Consider the following 18,543-nt stretch of genomic DNA (forward strand, 5'->3'; position numbering starts at 1 on the left):
TATCACTGACATAAAAGTGGGTCTAAATTATATTCCTTAATTTCAGAAACTCGTTTTTATCCACTCCATGCAAGAAATCTATCTACAATTAATTGTCCCTTTTCTGGACGACTTCAATGAATATAATCTATGAGGTAGAGAGGTTATTCTATGATGCAAAGCAACAAGAGACAATTTTGTCACCTTTTAATACAAAATATATCCTTTTCAATGCTAAAACGACATTGTTCCAATGTTATCTTTTCACAGACATTCTTTGGCTTAATCCCAGGAATCCTTCATGAATCTACGCCTTATTGTTAATCAGATTAACTCGTTAAGTATTTTAACAAACTTTGACATTAATCTTTTCCGGTGAGAATCGTAAACTAGACTGTTTTTGAGTACAAAATTAGAGAAAAGCAAACATGAACACATGAAAGATTTCATAAAAAATACACGTTTTCAAGTTTTGCTTCTTTTGTGTCCGAACAGGAAAAAAATGCAGCGATTAGGAAATCATTTTGATGATTCGTCAAAATTACAAAGATATAGATGAATACTACAAGAATATATAAACACATGATTTAAGTTTTTATTGAATTGATAAATTTCTTAATTTCACTGGGGAAAATGTAATAAAAAGTTTGATTTTTTAAAATATATTCAATGCTTTTTTTGCCATCGACATTTAAATTGGATTAAACATAAGATGTTATTTAAATGAAGGTGACATTATGAATACAAAGTACTTTGAAGATGGCAAGAAAGAAAAAATAAGAATCGTGAGTATACAATACCATTAGCTGCCCGATCTTTCCAGTGAACCTTGTTCTGTGTTAGACAGGTTGCCCATGGACATTTCAACTGATACCTGCCACCTAAAAAGAAAAGTATTTTTGCAGAAATCATTAAAAAAAAATACCAACGTGTCAACAAAATCAACATGAACAAAGGATATGTTTACACGGAGACTATTCCTGAAAAAGGACAAGAAGAAGAAGACCATGTGTTCCGAAAGAGCCCAGCACAGTCCGGATGAACAGTAGCAGGTCGGCACGACGAATTTCCCAAACCTACCCAAATCTTATCAAAATCTACCCATATGTATACATATCTTTCTCATATTTACGTAGATCTTACATACATATACCAAAATATTTTCGTATGTAATCCTGACCAGCTCTGAACATTGATGTTGTGCCTGTACCGGGCTGTTTAGGGTAGTAGCCTACTGGACAGTCCATGACGGTCACTGTCTGTTTTTATTACAGCTGGCGGGGGGTTGGAATTTTTTTTTCTTTTAGAGATGTTCTAATGTCAGGTTCTAAATAAAATCTGTGACACGGAATGAAGTACTTGTAACGTTGAAAAAAGTCGAACTGAGGTTAGTCCATGTTTGTACAGTTTGAAGTGTAAATTAGGTGTACTGTTGTGAAATCGAGAGGTATAACTGAGTGATATGTTAACAGTATATTACGATACTGTTTCACAGTCACATCGACGGGAAGAAAAGTATTTCCCTGGAGTCACCGAGAGCTGAACACAGGTGAAGGAAAGGTACGAAGCCTTCCGATTGTAGCTACCCGTAACTCTCTAAACTTCAATGTCATTTCACAACAGTACCAGCAATATAAAAGATTATATTTGTAAAACAAAAGATGGCGACACATTCTGTTAATTATGTTTGTCGAGCTTAAGGCATTTATGTCAAAGTCTTAACAGAAACTGCCAGTGCCAATATATGCATACAAGCCAAACCATCATCCTTTACAAATGATTCCCATCAAGTAATTTCCAATGGGAACAAATATTTTCAAACATCCAATTTTTCCAATCAAAACTTCAATAAAATGCACTTCCTCCCCTTGGGAAAAATATAAGAACAGGCCGAATATCTAACGGTATTCTGGTCCTTTTTGTTATGTAGAAGTCAGTTGAATGGAAACTTTACGCATTGTGGACGAAGACGGATGAAATACGGTGGCTAAAGATCATTCTAAATGTTTAGGCCGGAAGGCCTTACAACCATTTGGGAAATTTGAAGCCGAGATTTTGTCAAAAAGTTTGATAACATAATCCAACTGTGAGAATTCCGAATGTTGTTTAAAAGAAAAAACGGTTTGCCTGTCTTCTACCGTTTGAGTTGTCTCCCGTCGCCCATCCATTCAAAGTTTCAAACACGCTTGTGCAACACAGTCTTTATTCTACGATTTTACTAAGGTTGTTTTATCACTTTTGCTCTTTCTTGGGAAAAATAGTAACACTGCTAAGACATTCATATTAGAAATGAATGGGCAACGGCACCTGCCGTTTTGTAAATTTAGTTTCATTTTTAACGACACTAAGTCTTCAAGCACTAGTTTTCTTTTACGATGCATCAAATGGACAAAAGGAAAATGGTTTTGAAAAGTGTATATGACAATTAATGAATGATATCCATTGAAAATTTTATCTCCCCCCCCCCTCCCCCCGTCTTTTTTTGTTTACGAAACGATACTTGACTAATCTAGAGCTAGCTTTGTACAATGTTAAAAGTGGAAGCGAAACGACCTCGAGTACGGTTGGAATATTTACCGAAATGGACTGAAATGGAGTTGAATTTACCGAAATGGAGGAAAATGAGAGTTGTATCAATTATATTTTACTAGAATGAACCTAGAACCGTGTTCTTTAATAACATGTTGGTTTGTATGTCAAAAATAGTGGGTTAATTCCACTTAGAAACATTTTCTTAGTTATTTTTAAAGTCCCGACTCGCAGACGGACTGTCGTCCGGCTTAAATTACCGAAATGGAGGAAATCGGACCTGTAATCAATTTTTTTTTCAGGAGAGTTGACCCAGTGTAGCTTTATTTGATATCAGTTTTGGCTAGATAACATATTGAGAGATTATTTGACATTCGTCTATTTTAAATTGATTTTCCAGAAATTTCGCGATTCATGGTCGATTTTCACCGAAGCGGAATTGCCGATATGGAGATAAATTAACTTCAAATTAGCATTTTTACAGGAGAATGGACCCACTTCTGCATTCTTCGTTATTCGTGTGAGTCATATGTAGAAAAATATGAGTTTATATTAGCAGGAAGCGCAAAATATAAGTTAACAAACAATGCCATCATAAGCCATTTAAATGTGTGACACAAATGAGACTTAAAGAAGGCTATATTGGGTCCATTCTCTTCATAAAATATTGATTTCATGTCTATTACCACACCCGCCTGGCCGTGAATTGCAAATTTTTGAAAATTAGATTAAAGTACTTATTGTGAAAACAAACTTATAATTTTTACATACAAACCAACAAGTCACTAAATAGGGCAATGCCAGGTCCATTCTCTTTAAATTCTTTAAACTCATTAAAGTTCCATTTTTCTCCATTTCGGTAATTAAATTAAACAATGTTAATGGATAGATTATGGACAACACATTGTGAAATAAGACAGGCAAATAAGGGACATCAGGGTTATGAATTTAACAAATTTGACAAAACACCCTGGACATTTCCATTTACGAAGAGTTTTCGATATTGTAGTATCTCCTTCTGAAGAAAAAAAAAACGAATCTGTATTTTAGTGAATAAAAATTCTTAATACAAGGATTCGGTTTCTCCTTTGTTTAAACGGTGTTATTAACCTTTGCAGTGTTAGAACAATAACAATCTCATCTTCTGAAATTCATCAGGACAATTGTCATAGTTTAAATCAATATTACATAGTATCTATCGCTCCTATTTCTTAAATGAATAAAACGCAATGGAATATTAACATGTGAAACCAACTCAAAACTCAAACAGAACATAACTATATAAAGAATATGATAAACACCATATCCTACCATCATAAATTTCTGAAATAAAGATCACCAATACATAGCATTATAACGTGGTCCTAATCAGCTTGCATACAATATATATAAACCAGTGTGTAAGTCAGAAGATATGTAGTAAATACCTGCAGAATTCAGTAATTAAAGTGTTTCAGAATTAAATAATGGTATAAAACCTGAGATAACATTGACACTTTGTAAAATAAAAGTATAAAATGAAAAACACAACAAAAAGTTCCGACTTTCTGATATATCTAACTCTGTGATCTTCAAAATATTCGTGGTGTCAATGAAAGTTGCTGAGATCATAAAACAAGAGTGTTGACCCAACATTTAGTATAAATAGTCCGTATCTATCATCATAATACAGGTAACAGTAATTGTATTGTATAAAGATATTCTTTCGAGACCGTGTAACAGAGACTTAACCTTGGGACTAATCTGAACATAGTGTAACAGTGTTCCAACCCTAGCCCTTCAATCTGACCACAGTCTAACAGTGTTCCAACCCTAGTCCTTCAATCTGACCACAGTGTAACAGTTTTCCAACCCTAGCTCTTCAATCTGACCACAGTCTTACAGTGTTCCAACCCTAGCCCTTCAATCTGACCACAGTCTCACAGTGTTCCAACCCTAGCCCTTCAATCTGACCACAGTCTAACAGTGTTCCAACCCTAGCCCTTCAATCTGACCACAGTCTAACAGTGTTCCAACCCTAGCCCTTCAATCTGATCACAGTCTCACAGTGTTCCAACCCAAGCTCTTCAATCTGACCACAGTCTCACAGTGTTCCAACCCTAGCCCTTCAATCTGACCACAGTCTAACAGTGTTCCAACCCTAGTCCTTCAATCTGACCACAGTCTAACAGTGTTCCAACCCTAGTCCTTCAATCTGACCACAGTCTAACAGTGTTCCAACCCTAGTCCTTCAATCTGACCACAGTGTAACAGTGTTCCAACCCTAGTCCTTCAATCTGACCACAGTCTTACAGTGTTCCAACCCTAGTCCTTCAATCTGACCACAGTGTAACAGTGTTCCAACCCTAGTCCTTCAATCTGACCACAGTCTAACAGTGTTCCAACCCTAGTCCTTCAATCTGACCACAGTCTAACAGTGTTCCAACCCTAGACCTTCAATCTGACCACAGTCTAACAGTGTTCCAACCCTAGTCCTTCAATCTGACCACAGTCTAACAGTGTTCCAACCCTAGTCCTTCAATCTGACCACAGTCTAACAGTGTTCCAACCCTAGCCCTTCAATCTGACCACAGTCTAACAGTGTTCCAACCCTAGTCCTTCAATCTGACCACAGTCTAACAGTGTTCCAACCCTAGCCCTTCAATCTGACCACAGTCTAACAGTGTTCCAACCCTAGACCTTCAATCTGACCACAGTCTAACAGTGTTCCAACCCTAGTCCTTCAATCTGACCACAGTCTAACAGTGTTCCAACCCTAGTCCTTCAATCTGACCACAGTGTAACAGTGTTCCAACCCTAGCTCTTCAATCTGACCACAGTCTCACAGTGTTCCAACCCTAGCCCTTCAATCTGACCACAGTCTCACAGTGTTCCAACCCTAGCCCTTCAATCTGACCACAGTGTAACAGTGTTCCAACCCTAGCTCTTCAATCTGACCACAGTCTCACAGTGTTCCAACCCTAGCCCTTCAATCTGACCACAGTCTAACAGTGTTCCAACCCTAGTCCTTCAATCTGACCACAGTCTAACAGTGTTCCAACCCTAGCCCTTCAATCTGACCACAGTCTAACAGTGTTCCAACCCTAGCTCTTCAATCTGACCACAGTCTCACAGTGTTCCAACCCTAGCCCTTCAATCTGACCACAGTCTAACAGTGTTCCAACCCTAGTCCTTCAATCTGACCACAGTCTTACAGTGTTCCAACCCTAGTCCTTCAATCTGACCACAGTGTAACAGTGTTCCAACCCTAGCTCTTCAATCTGACCACAGTCTCACAGTGTTCCAACCCTAGCCCTTCAATCTGACCACAGTCTAACAGTGTTCCAACCCTAGCCCTTCAATCTGACCACAGTCTAACAGTGTTCCAACCCTAGCCCTTCAATCTGACCACAGTCTCACAGTGTTCCAACCCTAGCCCTTCAATCTGACCACAGTCTAACAGTGTTCCAACCCTAGCCCTTCAATGACCACTAACACCACCCAGTCTCACAGTGTTCCAACCCTAGCCCTTCAATCTGACCACAGTCTCACAGTGTTCCAACCCTAGCCCTTCAATCTGACCACAGTCTAACAGTGTTCCAACCCTTCCAACCCTAGTCCTTCAATCTGACCACAGTCTAACAGTGTTCCAACCCTAGCCCTTCAATCTGACCACAGTCTAACAGTGTTCCAACCCTAGACCTTCAATCTGACAACAGTCTAACAGTGTTCCAACCCTAGTCCTAACCATACCACAGTCTAACAGTGTTCCAACCCTAGTCCTTCAAACCACAGTGAACAGTGTTCCAATCCAGTCCTTCAATCTGACCACAGTGATATATATATGACCACAGTCTAACAGTGTTCCAACCCTAGACCTTCAATCTGACAACAGTCTAACAGTGTTCCAACCCTAGTCCTAACCATACCACAGTCTAACAGTGTTCCAACCCTAGTCCTAACCTTACCACAGTCTAACAGTGTTCCAATCCTAGTCCTTCAATCTGACCACAGTCTTACAGTGTTCCAACCCTAGTCCTTCAATCTGACCACAGTGTAACAGTGTTCCAACCCTAGTCCTTCAATCTGACCACAGTCTATTAGTGTTCCAACCCTAGTCCTAACTTATCACAGTCCTACAGTGTTCCAACCCTAGTCCTAATCTTACCACAGTCTTAACAGTGTTCCCACCCTAGTCCTAACCTTACCATAGCCTCACAGTGTTCTGACATTGTTTAAACCCTCACCTGTAGAGATATTTGGGCGTGGTGTGTTAGGTAGACTTCCAACACAATGGAGACTTGTAGTACTTGTACTTTTATCCTGTTTTTTGTCATCAAACACTTCCTCAGATATTGCTTCATCAATATTGCGAGGATTTTGGTTGTGTTGACGATGCAATGGCGTCAAGACTTTTTCTAGCATCTCGGACATCATTTGGAAACTGGGGTCCACAATAAAGTCAATGAAACCTGCAATTTAAAAATCAGCATTGTTAGTACTTTTTAAACTCTTTTGGTTTTTCCCATTTCTCTCTTTGTTACAATTCAACAATGAAATCAGTTTACATGATATATATATACAGTGCTGTGTTGATTGACAGGAGACATATACGGTCACCCTGTATAAATAGATAAGGGTAGACTTACCAGTCCTAGTTCCTTCTCACGGTCACCCTGTATAAATAGATAAGGGTATGTTGCTTACTTATAAAAGCTGTGACAGAGATAAATAAAGGGTGTGACAGGGACATATAAAGAGTGTGACAGAAACAAACAAAGGGTATGACAGAAACAAATAAAGGTTGTGAAAGAGACAAATAAAGGGTGTGACAGGCAAATAAAGGGTGTAACAGAGACAAATAAAGGGTGTGACAGAGACATACAAAGGGTGTGACAGAGACATACAAAGGGTGTGACAGGCAAATAAAGGGTGTAACAGAGACATATAAAGGATGTGACAGAGACAAATAAAGGGTGTGACAGGCAAATAAAGGGTGTAACAGAGACAAATAAAGGTTGTGAAAGAGACAAATAAAGGGTGTGACAGAGACAAATAAAGAGTGTGACAGAGACAAATAAAGGTTGTGACAGAGACAAATAAAGGGTGTGACAGAGACATACAAAGGGTGTGACAGACAAATAATGAGTGTGACAGAGACATACAAAGGGTGTGACAGAGACATACAAAGAGTGTGACAGGGACATATAAAGGGTGTGACAGAGACATACAAAAGGTTTGACAGAGACATACAAAAGTGTGACAGAGACATACAAAGGGTGTGACAGGGACAAATAAAGAGTGTGACAGAGACAAATAAAGGTTGTGAAAGAGACAAATAAAGGGTGTGACAGGCAAATAAAGGGTGTAACAGAGACAAATAAAGAGTGTGACAGAGACAAATAAAGGTTGTGACAGAGACAAATAAAGGGTGTGACAGACAAATAATGAGTGTGACAGAGACATACAAAGGGTGTGACAGAGACATACAAAGAGTGTGACAGGGACATATAAAGGGTGTGACAGGGAGATATAAAGGGTGTGACAGAGACATACAAAAGGTTTGACAGAGACATATAAAAGTGTGACAGAAACAGACAAAGGATGTGACAGGGACAAATAAAGGGTGTGACAGGGACAAATAAAGAATGTAACAGGGACAAATAATGAGTGTGACAGAGACATAAAAAGGGTGTGACAGAGACATACAAAGGGTTTGACAGAGACAAATAAAGGGTGTGACAGAGACATACAAAGGTTGTGACAGACAAATAAAGGGTGTGACAGGGACAAATAATGAGTGTGACAGACAAATTAAGGCTTTGACAGACAAATTAAGGATGACAAAGTGACATATAAAGGCTGTGACAGGGATATATAAATTCTGTGACTGAGACAAATAAAGAATGTGACAGAAACAATAGAGGATGTGACACAGGCATATATAGGCTGTGTCAGAGCCAACAATGGCTGACAGAGAGAAATAAACAATGTAGCAGAGACATGAATGATGCCAGATATAAATATGATGACTACAACAGAGATATATAATGGATGCTATTTTCCATTCCTTGCTATTTTAAAGAATAGTTTGAATTGGAAACAAGAGGCCCAAAAGGCCTGTACTGCTCACCTGAAATTCAATGTTGATAAAAAATAGGATTGGTGTTAATATCATAAATATATTGACCTGTCACACCATTGTGATTAACAGTGGGTACACCCAATGAATTTTCGTCAATTTCCATGACAAACGACTTCTAAATCTCAAATGTCAAAAGCAGTGACAGGTAAATGTCATTTCTTTTTCTCTCAAAGTTTGTTGGGCTTTGACCTAGAAATACCTATCCACCAAAAAATCAAGCTTCTGAGCCTTTTGGTTCGTCAGAAGTAATCGTTTTAAGGCTTTAACAAATTTGACCTCTATGACCTTGACATTTGCTCTGCTGAGAAGTTGTTTAAATAGAAAAGTTGACACCAGATGACAGAGGACCACACAGTGGAGGCTGTGCTATGGCATAAGGGGACTTGGCCAGTTGAGCTAAACATATCTCCTTCCGGTTTATAATAAATGCCCCTAATATTTATTATTGCAAAAGTCCGACACAAAGGTTCAGAGATTATTTGAAGTGATAACATGAGATTCAAGAGCAATTTTGGCACCATCATTGTTTTATCATTATTTTTTCTATGAAATTGGCCTTTTCCCAATCATTTCTCTTTCTGTTATTCCATACTATGAAATCTAAGATAATCTAAAAATTGTGATAATAATCTTTTAAAACTGTAAACCATTTCACTTTTCTCATCAGTCTATAAATTGAAAGAGCACAGGTATGTCTGATCTTATGTACAGTTTGTATGTACACATACAGGTAAGTCTGATCTTATGTACAGTATGTATGTACACATACAGGTAAGTCTGATGTTATGTACAGTATGTATGTACACATACAGGTAAGTCTGATGTTATGTACAGTATGTACACATACAGGTAAGTCTGATCTTATGTACAGTATGTATGTACACATACAGGTAAGTCTGATCTTATGTACAGTATGTATGTACACATACAGGTAAGTCTGATCTTATGTACAGTATGTATGTACACATACAGGTAAGTCTGATGTTATGTACAGTATGTACACATACAGGTAAGTCTGATCTTATGTACAGTATGTATGTACACATACAGGTAAATCTGATCTTATGTATAGTATATATGTACACATACAGGTAAGTTTGATCCATGTACAGTATGTATGTACACATACAGGTAAGTCTGATCTATGTACAGTATGTATGTACACATACAGGTATATCTAATCTATGTACAGTATGTATGTACACATACAGGTAAATCTGATCTTATGTATAGTATATATGTACACATACAGGTAAATCTGATCTTATGTATAGTATATATGTACACATACAGGTAAGTCTGATGTTATGTACAGTATGTATGTACACATACAGGTAAGTCTGATGTTATGTACAGTATGTATGTACACATACAGGTATATCTAATCTATGTACAGTATGTATGTACACATACAGGTAAGTCTGATGTTATGTACAAAGTTTAGTACTTTATTAAGAGCTTTGTTGTTTGCATAAGGGAAAAAGAAACAAAATTTGTTTTCTTTTTGAATAATGTCTTTAAATGTAAGGATTTATCGGAGAAATAAAAATTGTACCATTTCTTACCTGTCTGAAAAACTCCTCCAGTAGGAGTTCTGTCCAGCGCTGGTGAAGTGACCAATCTTTGGCTGGATGACTGATGTCTGCACAGTGTAGGACGAGGGATAAAGCTTTGGATTTGTCAATACTGTAAACACAAGCAATTTTGCAGATTACTTATACAAAATAATGTTTTGCACAAAGATCATCCAATGTTTAGTGGACTGTGTAAATAATCCTACCAGGTCTAGCTCAGTTTGTGTTGACAAAGGAAGATATTTCTGATTCAGAACAAGTGGCCATTGAGAAATGCTATTTGCACATGGAGAGAAGTTTTACTTTCATGAAATTCACAATTTTGGTAAAGCACCTTAAGACACTTCTACCAATGAAGAGTATTTGATTCTACTAAATCTAGATTCTGATATGATTAAGTCTGAAGAAGAACATTGTTGAGATTTTGGCTAATTTGACCCCTTTTAGTCTTGCCCTTCAGGTCCATGGGATGAGGCCATAAATTTCATAATTTTGGTTCATCTGGGGCATCTGCAGTTTCCTACAGAATTTCATAAAAATAAGTCAAGTGGTTTTGAAATAAATGTAAGTTAAACGTGGAAAAGTTTTTAGATGGCATACAGCTCACGATGAAAGGTGGATAGTAATACTGGTCATCCTGACTGTTTTGGTCAGATGATGCAAAACAATTTCTCCCGACAAAGTTAACTTTATATTGATCCAAAGAAAAGATTATCATTAAAGAAATTCAAACACAAAATGGCAACAAATTCAGTAACTATTTCAGTACATTCCACTTAGTATCTGTCATCATAGTTTTCTCTTTATGATCTATAACATTATTTTTTAATGGTGTTGTTCATTTGTTTTTACTATAAATTGTATAAAGTGATTAATAAGTTGATTTTTTTTTTGTAAAAATGCTTATATCATGAATTATAATTATCAAAATTCCAGATACTAAGCAGAATGTAACAACATAACAAAAATAAATTGGAAAAAAAACAAACAGAACTTTATTCATACCAAAACTGCAGAAGTATATCGCTGAAATGGGAATTTATATAATAGCAAACAAAATCCATTTACATGTGCTTGATGTTATACGTTGATATTTTTATAGCTACTGAATCTGAAGTCCTTTAAAAATATTAACACTAGAACTGTGTAAAACTGTCAGACAGGATTTGACAGAGTGTTGACTTAGAAAGGCACCCGTTTTAGTTTACTGGTTTCGCTATCAACTCATTTTAAATTTGTGTTATAGATTTTGATTCTGGTGACATGTGTGTATTTTCGTTGTTGTAAACACTAACAACTTTCTGATAACCTAAACATCAACTTGTACTCACTTTTCTGGCATTGCCATCAGATTCTTCATATTCTTGATCTGTTGAAAATGGAAAGACATGTCTGTGGCTAGTACCATGTCAATGACCAGATTTCGGAACTCCCTGTAAACATAAACTAGAGTTACTTCCCTGTAAACATAAACTAGAGTTATTTCTCTGTAAACATAAACTAGATTTATTTCCCTGTAAACATAAACTAGAGTTATTTCTCTGTAAACATAAACTAGAGTTATTTCCCTGTAAACATAAATAGACTTACTTTCCTGTAAACATAAACTAGAGTTACTTCCCTGTAAACATAAACTAGATTTATTTCCCTGTAAACATAAACTAGAGTTACTTCCCTGTAAACATAAATTGGATTTATTTTTCTGTAAACATAAACTAGAGTTACTTCCCTGTAAACATAAACTAGATTTATTTCCCTGTAGACATAAACTAGAGTTATATCCCTGTAAACATGAACAAGATTTATTTCTCATTAAACATATTTCTGAACTCCCTGTAACCATGAACAAGATTTATTCCTCATTAAACATATTTCTGAACTCCCTGTAACCATGAATAAGAGTCATTCCCCAGTAAACATATTTTGGAGCTCCATGTAAACATAAACAAGATTTGTTCTCCAGTTAACCAATTTCTGAACTAGCTGTAATTATATGAACAAGGTTCATGACTAGTAGCAATTACAGATGATGGTGACTGGATGGAGGACAGATGCTGTGGAATTCCTATAACTTTTTGAGAAGGAAAAAGGAAAATTTTCTAGACTATCTGTAAATCTTGATAAATGTTACAATGAATTTTCTATTGAAAAGGTCTCTGATCTCCCTGTAAAATTTAACACCAAGATTTATTCAACAAAGATAAAATTTCTGGGCTGTATGTAAACATTTATAATAGCAAGAGCTACTGTTCATCAGTAAGTAATATCCTGTATGCATGAAGTGTTAATGGTATAATCTTGCATGGTCAGCGACAATCCTGTATGTATTGAGTTCTACCTGTATGATCTTGGTCATAGAACCCTGTATGTATTGAGTTCTACCTGTATGACCTTGGTCATAGAACCCTGTATGTATTGAGTGCAACCAGTATGACCTTGGTCAGAGAGCCCTGTATGTATTGAGTGTTACCCATATGACCTTGGTCACACTATCCTGTATATATTGAGTGCTACCTGTATGACCTTGGTCAGAGAACCCTGTATGTATTGAGTGCTACCCGTATGACCTTGGTCAGACAAACCTGAACTCCTCGCGGCTGAGGTTGGAAACAATATTGCATTCATCAGTTTTCATCATTCTGAAGGAGGCACTGATATGGTGATTCTCTAAAACAGCTCTGTCATTGTATAATATTGCGACTTCGGACCTGTTAAAAGCAATGCACATCAGATTTAATATTTCATACATAAATAGCAGTTATATTAAAAGCAGTAAGCAGAAGATCAAACACATATACTCTCTCCTTTTTTACTTCATATATAAATTGTTGCGATATTAATCTATGAAGGGTTTCATGAGATATCTCGTATCTAATACAGTTAGAGGTAATACAGAGATGTAGACAGCTGTGACTTACAGTTAGAGATAATATAGAGATGTAGACAGAGCTGTGACTATTACAGTTAGAGATAATACAGAGATGTAGACAGCTGTGACTTACAGTTAGAGATCATACAGAGATGTAGACAGAGCTGTGACTTACATTTAGAGATCATACAGAGATGTGGACAGCTGTGACTTACAGTTAGAGATAATATAGAGATGTAGACAGAGCTGTGACTATTACAGTTAGAGATAATACAGAGATGTAGACAGCTGTGACTTACAGTTAGAGATAATATAGAGATGTAGACAGCTGTGACTTTTACAGTTAGAGATAATATAGAAATGTAGACAGCTGTGACTTACAGTTAGAGACAATACAGAGATGTAGACAGTAGTGACTTTTACAGTTAGAGATAATATAGAAATGTAGACAGCTGTGACTTACAGTTAGAGACAATACAGAGATGTAGACAGTGGTGACTTTTACAGTTAGATATAATATAGAAATGTAGACAGCTGTGACTTACAGTAAGAGATAATACAGAGATGTAGACAACTGTGACTTAGAGTTAGAGATAAAACAGAGATGTACACAGCTGCGACTTACAGTTAGAGATAATACAGAGATGTAGACAGCTGTGACTTATACAGTTAGAGATAATACAGAGTTGTAGACAGAGCTGTGACTTACAGTTAGAGATAATACAGAGATGTAGACAGTAGTGACTTACAGTTAGAGATAATACAGAGATGTAGACAGCTGTGACTTACAGTTAGAGATAATATAGAGATGTAGACAGCTGTGACTTTCACAGTTAGAGATAATATAGAGATGTAGACAACTGTGACTTTTACAGTTAGAGATAATATAGAGATGTAGACAGCTGTGACTTTTACAGTTAGAGATAATATAGAGATGTAGACAGCTGTAACTTTTACAATTAGGAAGAAACGTTTGTGACTCACCCTGTCATTATGTGGAAGTTATTGGTTGTTCCAGTATGTTCATAATCATGTATTAATGCAGCTATAATTGTAGCAAACACCTCTAAGTCTGTCAACCAGTGCTGTGGAGAAAAGAATACATGTCATTAATTGTCTTCACACGTAAATATACCATTATTAGAATGTTTGTTCATTCTCTACAGGTAAAATACAAAGGTCACACTGTTAGAGACAATATAGAGATGTAGACAGCTGTAAAATACAAAGGTCACACTGTTTGTTCATTCATTACAGTGTAAAATACAAAGGTCACACTGTTTGGTCATTCTCTACAGGTAAAATACAAAGGTCACACTGTTTGGCCCTTCTCTACAGGTAAAATACAAAGGTCACACTGTTTGGTCATTCTCTACAGGTAAAATACAAAGGTCACACTGTTTGGTCATTCTCTACAGGTAAAATACAAAGGTCACACTGTTTGGTCATTCTCTACAGGTAAATATACAAAGGTCACACTGTTTGGCCATTCTCTACAGGTAAAATACAAAGGTCACACTGTTTGGTCATTCTCTACAGGTAAATATACAAAGGTCACACTGTTTGGCCATTCTCTACAGGTAAAATACAAAGGTCACAAGGTATGGCCATTCTCTACAGGTAAAATACAAAGGTCACAAGGTATGGCCATTCTCTACAGGTAAAATACAAAGGTCACACTGTTTGGCCATTCTCTACAGGTAAAATACAAAGGTCACAATATATAGTCTTTCTGCAAGGATAAAGATACAAAATTCACCTGGTTTCCTTTCTAGAAAGTCATCTCTTTACTCTGTGTGTCTGTAGACACTATTCAGCTGGTGTACTTTCTAGAAAGTCATCCCTCTCCCCCTGTTTTCAATAAATACAATTCAGCTGGTTTACTTTATAGAGAGTGATCTCTCTCGCCCTGTGTGTTGATCTGTTTACACTCACCGCTAATTTGCTCTGTGACAGGACGAAATGCACTGTCTGTGCGACATCTGCCCCATGTAGGAGGTTGTGGTAAGGATTCTTGTATTTACTGTAGCCCTGCTCTATTGCCAACAGGAAAGAATCCAAAACACTTGTGCTGATTTTAAACTTTGATATTAAATCATATTTTTGCAAAAGTTCATAACCCACAAATTTCAAGGCATGTCCGTCGGCGGCTGTATTTACCGCAAACACATCAAAAGACCACTCATCAAGTTGCTGCAATTCAAATAAAAACTTTATAAGAATATTAAAATATTAAACAATATGTAAATTATACTTACGTGATCTATTCTGAACAATTAAACAGCTAGCTCTGTCAATATTGATAAATTATCAGAATTAGACTGACTTTGGAGTGACATTTGTATATGGGTAAGAGAATACGATGTCATAGGAGTTGACATCACCATTGAACCATGTAAGAAAGATTTATTGACCTTGTCTATCATGGTGGATTTCAATTTCAATTTAGGAACATGACTTTATTTACTTGGATTTACCAAGATTTACATGGTGGGTGTCGTCATTCCCTTATTCTTCTTTTCAAGTGACTAACCTTTAGTAGCTGTAGTACGTGTGGTGGGACATGGAGACCAGCTGAACTAGACAGGCGACGATATATCCTGTTGAAATAAAAAAATAGATGTTTTATAATTAAAAAGGTACTTTCCCATATCTTCTTGTCTTTGCTCTGTTTTTGCTCTTAAGTACAAGAAATTTGAGAAAAATCTGACCAGTGCATTTGAGAACATTGATAACTATCATCTTTCAAAGTCAAAATCCAAATGGACACCTGTCTGCCAATTTATTTTTCTTATTAGTTACAAAATCAGTAGGGCATAACATGAGATCAAGGGTAAACTACATATGAAATTTGAGAAAACTTCATTAATTCAGAGACAAATTTTCATTGTCAAAATCAAAGATGGCTATGTTTCAGTCATCTTGTTTTCCTCATCAATCTCAAAATCAACAAGAGATCCCAGTGGGATCTTGGCGTCCACCATTTGAGGATCTGTTTTCAGTTCTTGAAGATTTGCTTATTTTTTTTTTTTTGTTACAGGTGTTGTAAATGTTCATGAACTGGTCTTCATTGAATGTACTCAATGACTGCACAAGATATTTTCATTAAGCGCCTATTAGCAAATATCATTTGAAAAAGATCCCAAAGTATTATTAGATAGAGTCAGTTACAGGTGGATAATGGACATGGTCTTGGATCAATATGATAGAATATCAAAGAAAATATGCTTGTGCTGTATTACTGTCGACATCCAAAATGGCTGCCTGTGGGCCACCTTGATTTCAAATCAGTCCAGAAAAGGTACAATGCACAACTAGGGACCAAGAGAAACCAATATCTATGAAATATCAGAAGGATCCATCCAGTACTTCCTCAGAAATAGCGGTAACAAGATTTTACTCTCAAAATCCAAGATGGCCATCTGTGGGCCATCTTGAATTCGAATCAGTCCAAAAAAGGTACATTGCACAACTAGGGACCAAGGGGAAGCTCCCTATGAAATTTGAGAAAGATCCATCAAGTACTTTCCAAGAAATAGCGGTAACAAACTTTAACCTCAAAACTCCAAGATGGCCGTCTGTCGGCTATCTTGAATTCGAATCAGTCCAAAAAAGGTACAATGCACAACTAGGGACCAAGGGGAAGCTCCCTATGAAATTTGAGAAAGATCCATCAAGTACTTTCCAAGAAATAGCGGTAACAAACTTTAACCTCCAAACTCCAAGATGGCCACCTGTCGGCCATCTTGAATTTGAATCAGTCCAAAAAAGGTACAATGCACAACTAGGGACCAAGGGAAACCTGCATATGAAATTTGAGAAAGATCCATCCTTTCCAAGAAATGCATATGAAATTTGTCCAAAAAGGTACAAGACTAGGGACCAAGGGGAACCTGCATATGAAATTTGAGAAAGATCCATCCAGTGCTTTCCCAGAAAAAGCGGTAGCAGGGGGATTTGAATAACCCACCATCTGATGATGGTGGGCTAAAAGTCCTCAACTCGGTACCAAGGGAAACCAAGTGAAATATGTTTGAGAAAGCTTGCTCTAATAGCGCCGATGAAAAAGGGATAACAAATTTTCATTGTCAAAATCCAAGATGGCTACCGTTCAGCCATTTTATTTTCATGATCAGTCCAATAAAAATCAATAAGGGCCTCAACTAGGGACCATGAAAGGAAATTTGAAATTTGAAGAAAATTTGTCCGTTACTTCACAAGAATATTAATGATGATAACAAGAATTGTTCATGGATGTACAGATGGACGGATGAAGACAGATAATGCATGGACGTAAAGCCATCATTTAACGATGGTTGGGTAAATAAATATTGATTGCTAAAAAACGATGATGTCCATATAGAATTATATGTAGAACACATTTAAAAACAATCTAAATAGCTCAAGGGTTATGAAAAAAGATATAAGCGCACTATAAAAGCTTTATTCACTTATAAAGATACCAGTGAGACAGTTTAGTTGTAACGTGAAGGCAAACCACATTCTATTTATACACATATTCAATGACTGCATGCTACTGTCATTACTCATTATTTCTTTAAGGACTAGTATTGAGCCATAAATTGCAACAAGCGACTTTTTTCTCGGGGATTATTTCAGCGAGCATTAAAGCTCCCTCTGGGCATGAATGTCAGAATCTGCAATTTTTTTGTCCTAAATTGTTATTTGTCATGCAAATAGACCCCAGCAGATAACAAAGTTGTTTTGCAAGCTTGTCAGAGCTTGCCTCCCACTATCATCATTTGTGAAACTGTATTCCTATATCATACAGGTATAAGTTTAACTTGTATAACAAAAGTCTGGCTGTGTTAAGAATACTGGTGACGATGGAACCAGTGTGGTAGAAGTAGACACTAAAATGTCTCCCACTGATCTATGCTTCGTGTTAGATGTTTGCATGTGGCGCCAATCCAAATATGGTAATGATGTCATCACAGTGAAAAACCTAAACTGTTTATTCAACAATAATTCCATGAGATTTTTAGTCTGGAAATAGATTCAAACATGAAAGATATAATATCTTTTTCCAGGAAAAGAAGCATGAAAATATCTAGCATACATGTGCTCACATCACAAAGATTCTCTATTATTAGACCAGCTCCATCATTATCTGTCTTGTAGAGACTCCACTGTCTTTACAACATCTAAATATAATCACAGTTGCTTAACAACACTCAAATTATCATTATACTGATAAAAAAAATATCCCAGGTTTTTGTCCATCTAAGCAAAAATCTGGAGAAGTCAAAAGAAATGTCAGAAAGCTTTTTGTATCACGATTCTGAATAAAGGGATAGATGAAAAGCAAAACAATAATTCTTAGAACAATTTTATCTTGTGCATAAATATCTAAACAGTTTGTAAAGTCTTGGAAGTCATTCCTATGTCAGCCTTGGATGTTGTTTCTGTGTTAGCCTTGGATGTTGTTCCTGTCTCAGCCTTGGATG

At 36.6% G+C, this 18,543-nt stretch overlaps 1 protein-coding gene across 1 annotated transcript in view; it reads right to left on the minus strand.

The window, feature by feature from the left end:
• LOC132553992 (dual specificity calcium/calmodulin-dependent 3',5'-cyclic nucleotide phosphodiesterase 1A-like) overlaps positions 1-18,543 on the minus strand; it is a 130,336-nt gene that overhangs the window by 449 nt on the left and 111,344 nt on the right. The window contains 10 exon segments of the mRNA XM_060218287.1: positions 780-860; positions 6,735-6,988; positions 7,108-7,163; positions 10,198-10,318; positions 11,212-11,232; positions 11,538-11,639; positions 12,789-12,914; positions 14,060-14,160; positions 15,011-15,268; positions 15,609-15,675. Coding sequence (XP_060074270.1) covers positions 780-860; positions 6,735-6,988; positions 7,108-7,163; positions 10,198-10,318; positions 11,212-11,232; positions 11,538-11,639; positions 12,789-12,914; positions 14,060-14,160; positions 15,011-15,268; positions 15,609-15,675 — 1,187 coding nt within the window.

The sequence above is a fragment of the Ylistrum balloti genome, unplaced genomic scaffold (genome assembly GCF_031769215.1).
Source record: "Ylistrum balloti isolate Yb309-2 unplaced genomic scaffold, AGI_CSIRO_Ybal_v1 Utg370370, whole genome shotgun sequence".
NCBI lineage: Eukaryota > Metazoa > Mollusca > Bivalvia > Pectinida > Pectinidae > Ylistrum > Ylistrum balloti.